This window comes from Panthera onca, chromosome Y (assembly GCF_046562875.1).
Source record: "Panthera onca isolate mPanOnc1 chromosome Y, mPanOnc1 haplotype 2, whole genome shotgun sequence".
NCBI classification, from domain to species: domain Eukaryota; kingdom Metazoa; phylum Chordata; class Mammalia; order Carnivora; family Felidae; genus Panthera; species Panthera onca.
The window spans coordinates 23,083,460-23,098,920 of record NC_138358.1 but is presented as its reverse complement, the minus strand read 5'-3'; the positions used below and the strand labels follow the sequence as shown (position 1 = coordinate 23,098,920).

The window sequence follows — 15,461 nt, the reverse complement described above, 5'->3', positions numbered from 1 at the left end:
ATCCTTACCTATACAGAGGAGCAATAATGATTACTTTTGACATCTCTTCAGTAACCATGAAAGCAAGAAGAAAATAGAGTGAAATATTTAAAGTATTGAAAGGAAAAACCCATCAACTTAGAAATCTGTACACAGCAAAACTGTCATTAAAACATGAAAGACAAAAAACAAAAAACAATTAAAAAAAAAACTACTTTCTCAAACAAAATGTAAGGAAATTGTCAGTAGACTTATCCTACAAAATGTTAAAAGAAATATTTCAGAAGAAAGGAAAATGATACAGGTCTGAAACTTAAATCTATACAAAGAAATACAGAGTTTTAGAGAAGTACTATATTAAGGGGGAAAATCTTACTTTTCTTACTATTAACAGATAATAGTCTATTCAAAATAATAATGGGGACAGTAACTTGTTGAGTACAGCTTATGGACATATGAAATGAATGACAGCAATGTTACAAAGAAAAGAAGGCGATTTGGAAACTCTATGTTATAAGGAATTTGGCTCATTCTTGAACCTGCAGTGTTCTTGCAGATTCAAGAGTAACCACATTAAAAAGTAATTAAGGGAGTATAAGTGATAAGATGGGGAAGAACAGAATCAGATCAAATGCTGAATTAAAACCAGATCAGTGAACCCACATTAGCCAGATTATCGATAGGAGGTTTCCATGCTTGTCCCTCCAACAAAAACAATTAATTTAATAAACCACTACGCATCCACAAAAATATCCCTGGGACAGATTCAGAGTTGAATGAGGCTGCAGCACATAAAAATCAGGGCACAAAAACTGAGAATGGCCACATAGAAAAGTGTACATTAATTACCCCATCCCTGAGGAAAATGCAACTCAAAGCAAAGAGAGATCTACTCAGTTGCAATTTTCTCTCATGGAGGAAAATGAAAACAGGAGGAACCCAGATAACCTTGTCACTGCTGCAGCCATGCTCTCTACTTCTCCAGTGACTTAAAATTTCTGCTTTTGACAACTAATATCTATGGCCTTGGTTATACAGAATAGGGCCTGTATCCTTCTCAACCCTGACCTTAACTTCTCAGAATTGCCATACTCTCATGAAGCGGGAGCTTGCACATCCCATCATCCAGCACCAATATATTAACACACAGGTAAAGATCTTTCTGTCTGGAAGAGGTGACTGCTCCCTCAAATATGCACACAACTAAGAGCTACTAAAATATGGAGAATCAAGGAAGCAAGACACCAGCAATGAATAAAATAATCTTTAAGTAACTGACTCCACAGAAACGAAAACTACAAACTGCCTCACAAAGAATTCAAAATAATTGTTTAAAAAAGATTAATGAGTACAAGAGAATATACACAACTCAATGAACCCAAGAACACAATACATGAATATATGAAGACTGAAAACAGAAATATTTGAAAAGAAACAAAAGGGAAATTCTGCAGCCGAACAATACAATGAATAAAATGAAAAAATTCATCAGAGTGCTTCACCAGCAGAAATAAAATAGAAGAAGGAATATGTGAATACTAAGAGATATCATTTGTAATTGTCCAGTTAGTGGAGGAAAAAAAGAGAGAAAAAGAAAAATAGTAATAAAAAGTCTTGTAACATCAAGAAACACCAATAAATACATGTTGGGAGTCACCGAAGGAGAAGAAACAAATGGGCTTATTTTGAGATAGAACTTCCAAATTGTGGGAGGGATACAGATTATGAGATTTATAAAATTCAAAAGATCCCAAATGCAAACCAATATAAAGACTTTACCAAGACACACGTGTTACAATCCAATTATCAAAAGTTAAAGACAAAGAAGGAATTTCGATAGCAAGAAAAGTGACTCTCTTCAAAGGAAAAGAATCCTCCATTAAGACTGTAAGAGGATTTGTCAGCAGAACTTGACAAACCAGTAGAACAAGAGAGAAATATTCAAAGTGTTAAAAGGAAAAAAAATGTTAACCAAGCATGCTATACTTGGGAAAACTGTCCATCAGAAATGAATAAAATATAAATGCATCTGAAGCAAACAAAGGTAAGATAATGCATTACCACAAGATCTGCCTAAGAAATGCTAAAGGAAGTTCTTCATGTTGAAAGAATGTTAATCAGTAACATAAAAACATATATAAAAGTATAAAACTGGTAAAGATAAATATAGTCAAATTCACTCATTCATTCACTTGTTCGTTCATTCATTCATTCATTCATTCATTCATTCATTCATTCATCATTCATTCACCCACCATTATGGTGGTATATGAATCACTACTATCTCTAACAGCTGTAAAGGCTAAAGTTTTAAACTCACTGTAGTTATAATTTGTTAATGGACACACAATAAAAAGATGTAAACTGTGAATAAAAATGGCCAAAAGACACGAATAGACGTATCTCTAAGAGAGATACCTGACTAGAGCTAATTAGCACATGAACAAATGCTCACCATTAGGGACATGCAAATCAAACCCACAAGGAGATACAACTTTATGTCAAAAACAACAGATACTATATTGAAAAAAATCAAGGATGGCTCTGTCAGTTAAGCGCTGAATCTTGTTCTCAGCTCAGGTCGTAAGTGCAAGCCATACTTGAGAAAAATGAATCAAAGTGTATCATTACACAAAAAATCAAATCATAAAATAGAATAGCAAAGATGGAGGGAATAGTCAACAATTAAGAAAATGGCAAGAGTAAGTTTGTATCTATTAACAAACTATTATATCTATTACTTTAAATGTAAATGGCCTAAATTTGCTAATCAAAAACAAAACAAAAAACCTCCACCCTGAATAGATAATGGATTAGAAAAAAAACCAAGATCTCACCATCTGCTGCCTACAATAAATTGACACTGGCTGACGCTGAAGAAAAGAATAAAGATTATTCCATGCTAATGGTAACCGAAAGAGAACAGGGTAGACAAAACAACGTTAAGTCAAAAACTCTCACTAAAAACAAGGAAGGATATTAAGTAATGATAAAGAGTCAATTCAACTGGATGTTCAACACCAACATCAAAGCATCTAAATATAAAACAAATACAGATTTGAAGGTACAAATATTGCAATACGATAATACAAAGAAACTTGATATACTCCATTCTTAAGAATAGATTACTCAGCCAGAAAACTAGTAAGAAAACAGCAGAACTGAACAACACTATAGACTAAATAGACCTAACTAGATATATTCAGAACTTTTCATCCATGCTTCTGAGCAAGCATTAAGTAAGAGAATCAAAATGAGGGAACTTATGGGGCGCCTGGATGGCTCAGTTAGTTGAGTGTCTGACTCTTGATTTTGGCTCAGGTGATGATTCCAGGTCTGAGATGGAGCCCTGTGTTAGGCTCCATGCTGAGTGGAAAGCCTGCTTCAGATTCTATTTCCACCCGCCTTCTCTCCTGCTCTCTAAGATACAAATAAAAGATATAACAAAAACGGAATTTAAAAAATATCTTGAGAAAATGAAAGCAGAACATACCAAAACTTGTGGAAGGCAGGAAAAGCAATCTCAAAAGGAAGTTTCAAATTGAGAAACCCTTACCTATACTAAGAAAAATAGAAAACTTAAATAAAATCCAAAAATGAAAGGGGAAACACTGTAATGTATGTCTCAGGAATAAAACGGATAATGAATTATGAAAAAATGTTATTGTAGTGTTACAATCAAATACTAACAAAAATCTAAAAAGACCTGGTAATTTCCTAGAAATATACAATCTACCAAATCTGAATCATGAAAGAGAAACAATGAACAAACCGAAACAAATTAAGAAGCATGAATTAACAATTAAAAACTCCCAACCAATACAGAGAGTTTCATGGGTAATTCATGGCTCTACCACTGACAGGCAATTAATCCTATTCTTTTAAAGTTTTCCAAAAACACAGAGTAAGTGATACAGCTCCAAACTTCTTTTATGAGGATAGCATCATCTCTATATATATCAAAGCTAGCTAAAAACACGTTAAGAAAACTACAGGCCAATATCCCTGATAAAAATCACCAGAACTATTATACAAACCAAATTTAACAGCACATAAAAAGGGTTACATCATGACCTTGTGGAAATTATCTCTGGAATGCAAGGATGACTCAATATATATAAATCAGTCAGTGATACGTCACATTAACAAAATGTAGTAGTAACAGAACGATCAGCTCAATACATGCAGAAAAGCATTTAGTAAAAGTTAAATATTCATCTGTGATTAAAATTTAAAAAGAAATAGAAGGAACTTACCTCAATACAATTAATGTGAAAGCCAATAGTTAACATCATAATCAATGGTGGAAACCCGAAAAGCTTTCTAACATACAGTATAAGGCAAGGGATACCCACTCTCACCACTTCTATTATCACAGAAGTAAAAATTCTTTCTAGAGCAATTAGACAAAACATAAAATGGATCCAGAAGAGTAAAACTGACTATAGAAAAATGAAAATATATGTAGGAAACTTTACTCAATAACAAAAAATATCTGTTGGAACTAAAGTTGTGGAATACAAAAATCAAAACATAAAAAAGTTTTATTTCTATAAACAAACAAGGATTAAAAAAAAGATACTAAGAAAGCAAGCTTGTTACTAATATGAACAAAATAAGATGCTTACAATAAACTTAAAGAGGTGTAGGGTTTATAAACTGAAAATTTTAAAACTGATGAAGGAAATTACAGACAGACATCCCATATCTATGGATCAGAAGTATTAATATGGTTATAATGTTCATTCGAACAAAAATCTACTTCAATAGAATCCCTGTCAAAATACTAATCGCATGCTTACAGAAACAGAAAAACAATCCTATATTCATATGGTGCCACAAAATACCCCTAATAATCAAAGCAATCCCAATTAAGAACAAAGATAGAGGTATCATACATTGTTGGATATGACACCAAAAGTATAGCAAAACACAAAAATAGATACAGGGTTGCATCAAACTTTTTAAAAAGCCTCAGCAAAGCAAAGGAAACAACAGATTGAAAAGGCAACCTATAGAATGAAAGAATCTATTTGGAAACCATGATTCTGGTAAGAAGTTTTTATCCAAAATGTATGGAACTTATGCAGCTTAACATAAAAAAAAATAAAATCCCTCAAATGGGCAAAAGACATTAACGGACACATTTTTCAAAGACAATATATAAAGGCTGATAGATATGTAACAAGAACATTGTGACTCATCATCAGGAAATAAAATTAAAACCAAGATAGGTATCACCTTAGACCCATTAGACCTATTTTCAAAAAGGCAAGAGATAACCAGTGTTTGCAAGGATGTGGATTAAAAAAAGAACACACTGCACAATGTTGGTGAAATGTAAATCTGTAAATCTATTATGGATTCCTTAAGAGAAACTAAAAATAAAACTACCATATCATCCAGCAGTCCAATTTCTGCATATATATCCAACTGAGTGAAATTAATCTTTAAGATCTACTCTCCAATTCAGTCCTAAGTGTTTATTATAGATGGCTAGACAAAGAAAACATGATATGTATGTACAGTGGAGAACAGCTCAGCTGTTCGAGAGAAGTGAATTCTTCATTTGTGACAACATGGGTGAACCAGGAGGGCAAGAGGCCAAATGAAACAAGCCAGACCTACAAAAGACAAGTATGCATGCACAATCTCACATAAATATGGAATTGAAAAATCTCACATTTTTAAAAGGAGAGAGTAGAATGGTATTTAGGAAAATCTTGGTTAAAGGGCACAAAATTTTGATTATTCAGAATTTTGACAAGTTTTGTAGAAATAAAGTACAATTTGGTAACTATATTTAGTGCTTAGAATTTGCTAACAGATGATCTCAAGTTTGCAAATTTGCAAAAAATAGAAAAAATAAATAAATGAACTGTGTGAAGCAAAGGATGTATTAGTTACCTTGATTTCAGTAACCATGCCACAATTTACATATTTAAGAAATTCACAGTATATGCTGTACATACACATAACTTTTATTTATCAGGTACACCTCAGTAAAGCTGGGAAAATTTTTAAAAATAAAAATAAGTCAGTATACAATATTAAACAATTGATTTTGTTTTCTGAAGAAAATTTTTCTTTAAAATTATAATGCATCAAAAAAAACCTTAATACCAATCTTTTCCAATATTAATCTTAGCACTTGTGACCAATTTGCAAATTTTAGAAAACAAACATTAGTACAGGTAAACTCTGTACATGAAATGTAGTAACAAGTTACATAGTTATATATATTTAAGTGAAAGATATAAAAAGGCATAAAACATGAAAGAATCAATAATATGGAAAATGAGTAGAGATATGGTAGATAATATTCAAAAGACACCAATAATCACTTTAAAATTAAAAGGTCTAAATACACAAAAATACATACTTTAGCACATTACAGACTAGTATATATTACTGAAAGAAACCCCTATTAAAAACACGGATTAAAATTAAAGTGCTGGAGAAGACATTCTATACTACTCAGTAAGAAAGCTGGAGAAGTGATAATTCAGACAAAATTGTAATTTCACACAGAGCAGACTACAGAGCAAGGAAAGTTATCAGAACACTATTTATGCAACTATCAATAGCACAAAATACATGAGGTAGAAGTTGATAAAAATTCAGGGAGAGATAGAAGTGCTCACTATTACAGTTGGAGACTTCAGTACCCCACTACCAGTAACCGACGGATCCATCAGTCAGAAAATGAATAATGACACAGCTGAACTGAAGAGCACCACCAATTAACTGTATATAATGAACATCGAGAAAGTACTTCCTCTAATGAAAGCAGAATGTATATTCATCTCAGATTGACACTGATAGAATTTTCTATCAATAGGATAGAAATTTCTGGGATATAAAACATATCTTAAAATATTTAAAAGAATGATCATACAAAGTATGTTTTCAGATCACAATGGAATTAAAAATCAATTAACAGAGAGATGGCTAGAAAACCCTAACATATGCTTAATAGAGAGATGAAACTACATAATTCTAAGTAACACATGGGTCAAGGAAGAAAAAATTAAGCTATTTAAAAACTATTCATTTAAAACACAAACAAAATATACTTCATCAACATTTTTTAGGGTATAGCAAAAGCAGTGTGCTCAGCAGCAAATACATGCTAAGAAAGGAAGACCTACTCCAATGATTAACCTACGTTCCCAACATGAAAAAAGTAGTAGAAGAACAGTAAATTAGATTCGAAACCAATGAATAGATCTGTAACAAGGAAGGGAATCCAAACAGTTATCAAAAAACATCCCCCAACAACAACAACAAAAGAAGCCAAGGAATAGAAAAATTCACTGGTGAATTATACTAAAGAAGAAATGTAACAAATCAATAATTTTTAGTGAATAATTTAAAGGGAGAGACTTCCTAATTACTCCTTAACATGAAAATCACCTTGATAACAAAGCCCAACAAAGATATACCAAGACCCTAAATAACCCCATAAGAATATAAATATATAAATATTCCCAGAAAGGCCAACTAGCATATGAGAAGAAACTCAAAAGTGAAATGTCAATCAAAACACAACAAAATGTCACTCTGCACCCATTAGGATGACCACTATCAAAATAAGAGGTGTCATACAGCTTGTGAAATAATTGGAACAATTGCACCATGTTGGTGGAAATGTAAAAAGCCGTTCTCACTACGAAAACGGTATTGAGATTCCTCAAAATATTAAAAACAGAATTAACTGGCAGTAAAGTGTCTGATGTTTCAGGTCATGATCTCACAGTCTGTGAATTCGAGCCCTGCGTTGGGCTCTACATGGACTACTTTGGATTCTGTCTCCCTCTCTCTCTCTCCTCCCCTGTGTGGACGCTTCCTGCTCCCTCTCTCTCTCAAAAATAAATAAGTAAACATTAAAAAAAGGGAATTAACTATAACCCAGTAATCCTACTTCTGGATACAGGCAGAATAATTCAAACAGTAGGCTCTGAAGAGATGTTTGCGCATTCAAATTCATCACAGAATTGTTAACCATAGCCAAGAGACAGAAGCAACAGAAATGTTTATCAACAGACGAATGAATAAAAAATATGTGACAATACATACAGTGCAATTTTATGTAGCCTGAAAAAGGAGGGAAATCCTGTCAAGTGGTTTGACATGGAAAAACCTCCAGGATAACACACTAAACAAATAATCCATTGACATAAAGACAAACACCACATGATTCCAATCACACAAAGTATCTAAAGTAGTAAAAAATCACCGAAACAGAAAGTAAAAAGGTGTTGCCAAAGCAGAGTAGTGGTGATGTGCTGGGGGACATATTAGCATTTAGTGGGTATGATGTTTCACTATTGCAAGATGAAAAAATTCTAGAGCTCTATTATGCAATACTATAAATATATTTAATATTAATTAGCTATATGGTCTTTAGAAAATTTAATGTTATATATTTGTACCATAATAAAAATAAAATCCTCAACAAATTAGTAACAAATTCGTAAGTGTATTAAAAATATTCTATGTAATGATCAAGTGAGATTTACTCCAGTAATGCAAGAGATTTAATACATAAATCAGTATTTTTTTTAATACATCACATAAATAAAATAAAGAGAAAAATCCTGTTACCATTTCAATGGATTCAGAAAAAAAAACCTCACTGAATTCCAACCTTTTTATGATAAATTCATTTAACGACCAAGGAATAAAAAGGAAACTTCTCAAAAGGATGAAGATCATACACAAAAATCTTTGAGTTAACCTCCTAACCAGTGACTAAAGACTAAAATCTTTCTGTATCAGGACAACACAAGGATGTCATTATCACCACTTCTATTCAAAATATGCAAAGAAAAGGAAAATGAAACATACCAAAATTGGGAAGGAGGAAGTGAAACTATTTCCATTTGTAAATGACACAATGTTATATATTAATACAATCCTGAAGAATTCATCAAGAAACTGAATTCAGCAAAACTGTAAACTATGAAGTCAATATGTAAAAGTTACCTGCATTTCTATACACTAAGCAATGAATATCCAGAGACAACAAGAAATTAGTTAAGAAAACAGTACTACCCACAAAAACAGCAAAAAGGATAAAACACTCAGGAATAAATAAACGTAACTAAGAAGGTACAAGGAGATGTTGAAAAAAATGGAAGATCTAAATAAAATACAACATGTGTTGATGTACTGAAAGACTTCATATTACTAAGATACTAATACTACTCAAAGTGATCTATAGATTTCATGTAATCTTGCTCAAGATTCCAACTGTACTTATAGCTGAATGGGGAGAACCTATGTAAAATTCACATTAACAACCCAAATTATTTATTTATTTAAACAATTTTAATGTTACTATTTTTTTTGAGAGAGCTCATGAAAGAGTGCACATGCGTGAGCAAGGGAGGGGTAGGTTACACAGCATCTGAAGCAGGTTCCAGGCTCTGGGCTGTCAGTACAGAGACTGACATGGGGCTCGAAGTCACGGAATGTGAGATCATGACCTGAACCAAAGTTGGATGCTTAACAGTGAGCCACTTAGGCATCCCTGAACAATCCAATTTAAAAATGAGTGTATTTCTCCACACTAGATATACCATAGGCACATGAAAAAATCTCAACTTTGCTACAGAAATAATCTAAACCATGATAAAATGCCATGTTGTCTCATCCACAGGAAGGGCTACTATTCTGAAAAAGTTAACTAATAACAAGCATGGGAGAGGGTATGGAGAAACTGGAATCTCTGTACATTGCTGGTGGCAATATAAAATAGTGCACCATTGTGGAATTCAGTTTTGTGGACCCTCAAGAAGCTTAACATAGAATTACCATTTCACCTAGCATAACTATTTCTCAGGTACATTTTTAAAAGAACTGAGCATGTGTACCCCAACAGATATCCAGGTTCATAGCAATTAGCATAGTAGCATTATTGATTTATAATAGCCATGGGTAGAAACAACCCAATTATCCATCAACTGATGAATGTATAAGTAAAAACATGGCATATATACAGACAATGGATTATTCAGCTTTAAAAAGGAAATTCTGCAACATGCTCCAACATGGATGAACTTTGAGAACATCGTGCTAATTGAAACAATACAAGCACAAAAGGACTAATACTTTGTGATTCCTGTTATGTGAGAGATACTTAAAAGATGCAAGTTCACAGAGACAGTATGTAGATCAGAAGTAACCAGGAGCTAGAGGTTTGGAAAATGGGAATCATCAGTTAAAAACAAATTGTTAGGGGGATAAAAAATTTAACAGATAGTGGTGATAATTGCACAACACTTTATTTAAAAGCCTAAAGGTCACTGAACTGTCCACCTGGGTTAAGTGAAACGTGAAATAAATGTTTCCTATACATAAAAGTGCTAAGTAAACAACCAAAGTTTCCTTATTTAACTTCTGATAAATTATGATAAAAACTAATTCATTTCTGTTTAAAAGAATAAGGTCAGCTTTCTTTTAGAGAAAAAAAAAATCACTTACTTGCTGGGACAGTGCAACAATAAGTCAATGATAAATGTCTGCCAGGCTTTTTCTTTACTAAGTGCATCCAAGGCTGTTGGAATTAGAGCAAAACATAATGTCATCACTTCCAATGCTTCACAGCAAACCTGTTCATCCTCCAGTTCTGGCTCACTGCTTGCACTGGATGTCTGTAAAGTTAGGGAATCAAGAATAAATTACTCATTAATTTAAGATACACTGAAGTGTTTTCCTTTCAAGATAAAATTATATATTGTTACATTAATTATAGCAATAAGCTTAAACTATTAAGGTACAAATGACTTGGTCTTAAAGATGTCAGAGATGATGAAAATTTAGTTATGTGCACAATTAACATAAAAGAAACACAGTTTTGTAATCATTCTTACCATCTCATACATTTTTGTGATTTCTTCATTTGGGCTAAATACCAGCTCTAAGGCCCCACATCCTGATGCCCAGATGATCTTTTGTATAGCTCTAATTACACAAGTATCAGGCATATACCTTGAAGCCTGAAAGAAAATGAATACTTAAAAATGCTGACAAAATATGAAGTGAAATAATCAGAAAACAAAATATTTCTCTTTGTGCAAGTAGTAGTATAAATGACTGTAAATAACACAAATATGCTACACACTACCTAGTGTCTAAAAGTAGCCTTGGTACCATTTTTTTACCTCTTCACCTCAAGTCATAAAATATATGCAGATGAAGCAAAAACATGTTTATCTGCTACAGACTAAGTATGCCTTAGGTTAAAATGTAATCTGGCTCATTACATACTTTTAAGAATTTTTAAACACAGGAAAACCAAATCACCCAGCCATTAATTTCTATGTGCGTACATGGATAAGGAAAAATAAGCCTACCAAAGCATGTGTGACTTGGTTACTTTTCACAATACTACACAATATGACCGCATTTGTGCAAAATTTAAAAAACAGAGAACTACTCTATAATGACAAAAAGCAGAGCAGCGATTCCCTGTAGGTCAGAGTAGAAAACTGCTGGGCTGATGAAAAGCCTATTTTCTTGACTGTACCATATATGCTCACCATATGCTTTATTTTGACCTAGTTCATACAGTATAAAAATTATACCTCAAGTAACGTGTTTAAAAGTTTTAAAAAGTGTTTTCTAAAGTACTATTATTAATAGAGAACATTAAATACAATTTCATGAAACTTACGCTAAAATAAAAGAGGTTATAGTCTCAGTATTTAATCCTAAATTATGATAATCTTCATTTATTATGAGTAAGTAGATACTGTGTCAAGAATAATAAAAAATAAACCATTCAAAGGGGGAAGATGGCGGCGTAGGAGGACGCTGGGCTCACCGCGTCCTGCTGGTCACTTAGATTCCACCTACACCTGCCTAAATAACCCACAAAACCGCCAGAAGACTAGCAGAACAGAGTCTCCGGAGCCAAGCCCAGACGAGAGGCCCACGGAAGAGGGTAGGAAGGGCAGCGAGGTGGTGCGCGCTACCTGGACTGGCAGGAGGGAGCTGGGGTGGAGGGGCAGCCCGCTGGCCAAGCAGAGCCCCCGAGTCTGGCTGGCAAAAGCGGAGGGGCAGACGGAGTGTGTTTGGACAGCAAGCGGGACTTAACAACTGGGAGGTTATAAGTTAACAGCTCTGCTCAGAGAGCGGGAAGGCTGGAGGACAACGGGAGGGAGAGTTGTTGAGCCCCGGACGACAGAGCTCAGCTTGGTGGGGAACAAAGGCGCTCGCCCACCAGTGCCATCTCCCTCGCCCACCCCACAGCCAAAATCCCAAAGGGAACCAGTTCCTGCCAGGGAACTTGCTTGCACCTCAAACACTGAATGCTGTGCTTCTGTGGATCCATCCTTCCGGCGGCAGGTCTGACTCCCTCCAGGTGCCGCAGGGCCTCTCCCGAAGTGGACCTCCATAGGAAGAGTGAGCTGAGCCTGCCCCTCCCATCCCTGTGCACCTTGCGGATCCACCCCAGCTAACACGCCAGATCCCCAGCACCACAAGCCTGGCAGCGTGCAAGTAGCCCAGAAGGGCCATGCCACACTGCAGTGAATCCTGCCCCTAGGAGAGGGGAAGAGAAGTTACACACGTCTGACTGGGGCCCCTGCGGTGGGCTGGGGGCAGACATCGGGTCTGACTGCAGCCACGCCCACCAACGCAAGTTATTCAAGACAGCACAGGGGAAGTGCCCTGCAGTTCAGCACCACTCCAGGGACTATCCAAAGTGACGAACGAAAGAATTCCCCTCAAAAGAATCTCCAGGAAATAGCGACAGCTAACCAACTGATTAAAAGCGATTTAAACAACATAACAGAAAGTGAATTTAGAATAACAGTCATCAAAGTAATCGCTGGGCTTGAAAACAGTATAAAGGACAGCAGAGAATCTATTGTTACAGAGATCAAGGGACTAAGGAACATCCAGGAGGAGCTAAAAGATGCCATTAATGAGCTGCAAAATAAAATGGAGATGACCACAGCTTGGACTGAAGAGGCAGAGGAGAAAATAGGTGAACTGGAAGATAAAATTATGGAAAAAGAAGAAGCTGAGAAAAAGAGAGATAAAAAAATCCAGGAGTATGAGGGGAAAATTAGAGAACTAAGTGATGCACTAAAGAGAAATAATCTATGCATAATTGGTATTCCAGAGGAGGAAGAGAGAGGGAAAGGTGCTGAAGGTGTACTTGAAGAAATAGTAGCTGAGAACTTCCCTGATCTGGGGAAGGAAAAAGGCATTGAAATCCAAGAGGCACAAAGAACTCCCTTCAGATGTAACTTGAATCGATCTTCTGCACGACCTATCATAGTGAAACTGGCAAAATACAAGGATAAAGAGAAAATTCTAAAAACAGCTAGGGATATGTGTGCTCTAACATATAAAGGGAGACCAATAAGACTCATGACGGATCTCTCTACTGAAAGTTGGCAGGCCAGAAAGGAATGGCAGGAAATCTTCAATGTGATGACAGAAAAAATATGCAGCTGAGAATCCTTTATCCAGCAAGTCTGTCATTTAGAATAGAAGGAGAGATAAAGGTCTTCCCAAACAAACAAAAACTGAAGGAATTCGTCACCACTAAACCAGTCCTACAAGAGATCCTAAGGGGGATCCTGTGAGACAAAGTACCAGAGACATTGCTACAAGCATGAAACCTACGGACATCACAATGAGTCTAAACCCATATCTTTCTATAATAACACTGAATGTACATGGACTAAATGTGCTAACCAAAAGACATAGAGTATCAGAATGGATAAAAAACAAGACCCATCTATTTGCTGTCTAGAAGAGACTTATTTTAGACCTAAGGACACCTTCAGATTGAAAGTGAGGGGATGGAGAACTATTTATCATGCTACTGGAAGTCAAAAGAAAGCTGGAGTAGCCATACTTATATCAGACAAACGAGATTTTAAATTAAAGGATGTAACAAGAGATGAAGAAGGACATTATATAATCATTATAGGGTCTATCCATCAGGAAGAGCTAACAATTATAAATGTCTATGCACCAAATACGGGAGCCCCCAAGTATATAAAACAATTACTCATAAACATAAGCAACCTTATTGATAAGAATGTGGTAACTGCAGGGGACTTTAACACTCCACTTACAGAAATGGACAGATCATCTAGACACACCGTCATTAAAGAAACAAGGGCCCTGAATGATACATTGAATCAGATGGACTTGACAGATACATTTAAAACTCTGCATCCCAAAGCAACAGAATATACTTTCTTCTCGAGTGCACATGGAACGTTCTCCAAGATAGATCATATACTGGGTCACAACACAGCCCTTCATAAGTTTACAAGAATTGAAATTATACCACGCATACTTTCAGACCACAATGCTATGAAGCTTGAAATTAACCACAGGAAAAAGTCTGGAAAACCTCCAAAAGCATGGAGGTTAAAGAACACCCTACTAACGAAAGAGTGGGTCAACCAGGCAATTAGAGAAGAAATTAAAAAATATATGGAAACAAACGAAAATGAAAATACAACAATCCAAACGCTTTGGGATGCAGCAAAGGCAGTCCTGAGAGGAAAACACGCTGCAATCCAGCCCTATCTCAAGAAACAAGAAAAATCCCAAATACAAAATCTAACAGCACACCTAAAAGAAATAGAAGCAGAACAGCAAAGATAGCCCAAATCCAGCAGAAGAAGAGAAATAATAAAGATGAGAGCAGAAATAAACAATACAGAATCTAAAAAATCTATACAGTAGATCAATGAAACTAAGAGTTGGTTTTTTGAAAAAATAAACAAAATTGATAAACCTCTAGCCAGGCTACTCAAAAAGAAAAGAGAGAGGACCCAAATAGATAAAATCATGAATATTAATGGAATTATTACAACCAATCCCTCAGAAACACAGCAATTATCAGGAAATACTATGAAAACTTATATGACAACTGGACAACCTGGAAGAAGTGGACAAATTCGTAAACACCCGCACACTTCCAAAACTCAATTAGGAGGAAATAGAAAGCTTGAACAGACCCATGGTCAGTGAAGAAATTGAATAAGTCATCAAAAATCTCCCAACAAATAAGAGTCCAGGACCAGATGGCTTCCCAGGGGAGTTCTACCAGATGTTTAAAGCAGAGATAATACCTATCCTTCTGAAGCTATTCCAAAAAATAGAAACGGAAGGAAAACTTCCAGACTCATTCTATGAAGCCAGCATTACTTTGATTCCTAAACCAGACAGAGACCCAGTAAAAAAAGAGAACTACAGGCCAATATCCCTGAGGAATATGGACGGAAAAATTCTCAGTAAGGTACTAGCAAATCGAATTCAACAGCATATAAAAATAATTATTCACCACGATCAAGTGGGATTCATTCCTGGGATGCAGGGCTGGTTCAATATTTGCAAATCAATCAACATGATACATCACATTAATAAAAGAAAAGAGAAGAACCATATGATCCTGTCAATCGATGCAGAAAAGGACTTTGACAAAATCCAGCAACCTTTCT

General features: G+C 35.1%; 1 protein-coding gene across 9 annotated transcripts in view; it reads right to left on the bottom strand.

Moving 5' to 3' along the window:
- LOC145715080 (ubiquitin carboxyl-terminal hydrolase 9X-like) overlaps nucleotides 1-15,461 on the bottom strand; it is a 173,803-nt gene that overhangs the window by 55,368 nt on the left and 102,974 nt on the right. For all 9 annotated transcript variants that reach the window (XR_014137099.1, XR_014137101.1, XR_014137100.1 and 6 more), the window contains 2 exons: nucleotides 10,857-10,982; nucleotides 10,468-10,637 (listed from right to left, as the gene is read on the bottom strand). Coding sequence is in view for 5 of the 9 variants with exons in the window: in XM_081794666.1 (XP_081650792.1) it covers nucleotides 10,468-10,637; nucleotides 10,857-10,982 (296 nt within the window). In the remaining 4 variants the exon portion in view is untranslated. The remainder of the gene's footprint in view (nucleotides 1-10,467; nucleotides 10,638-10,856; nucleotides 10,983-15,461) is intronic.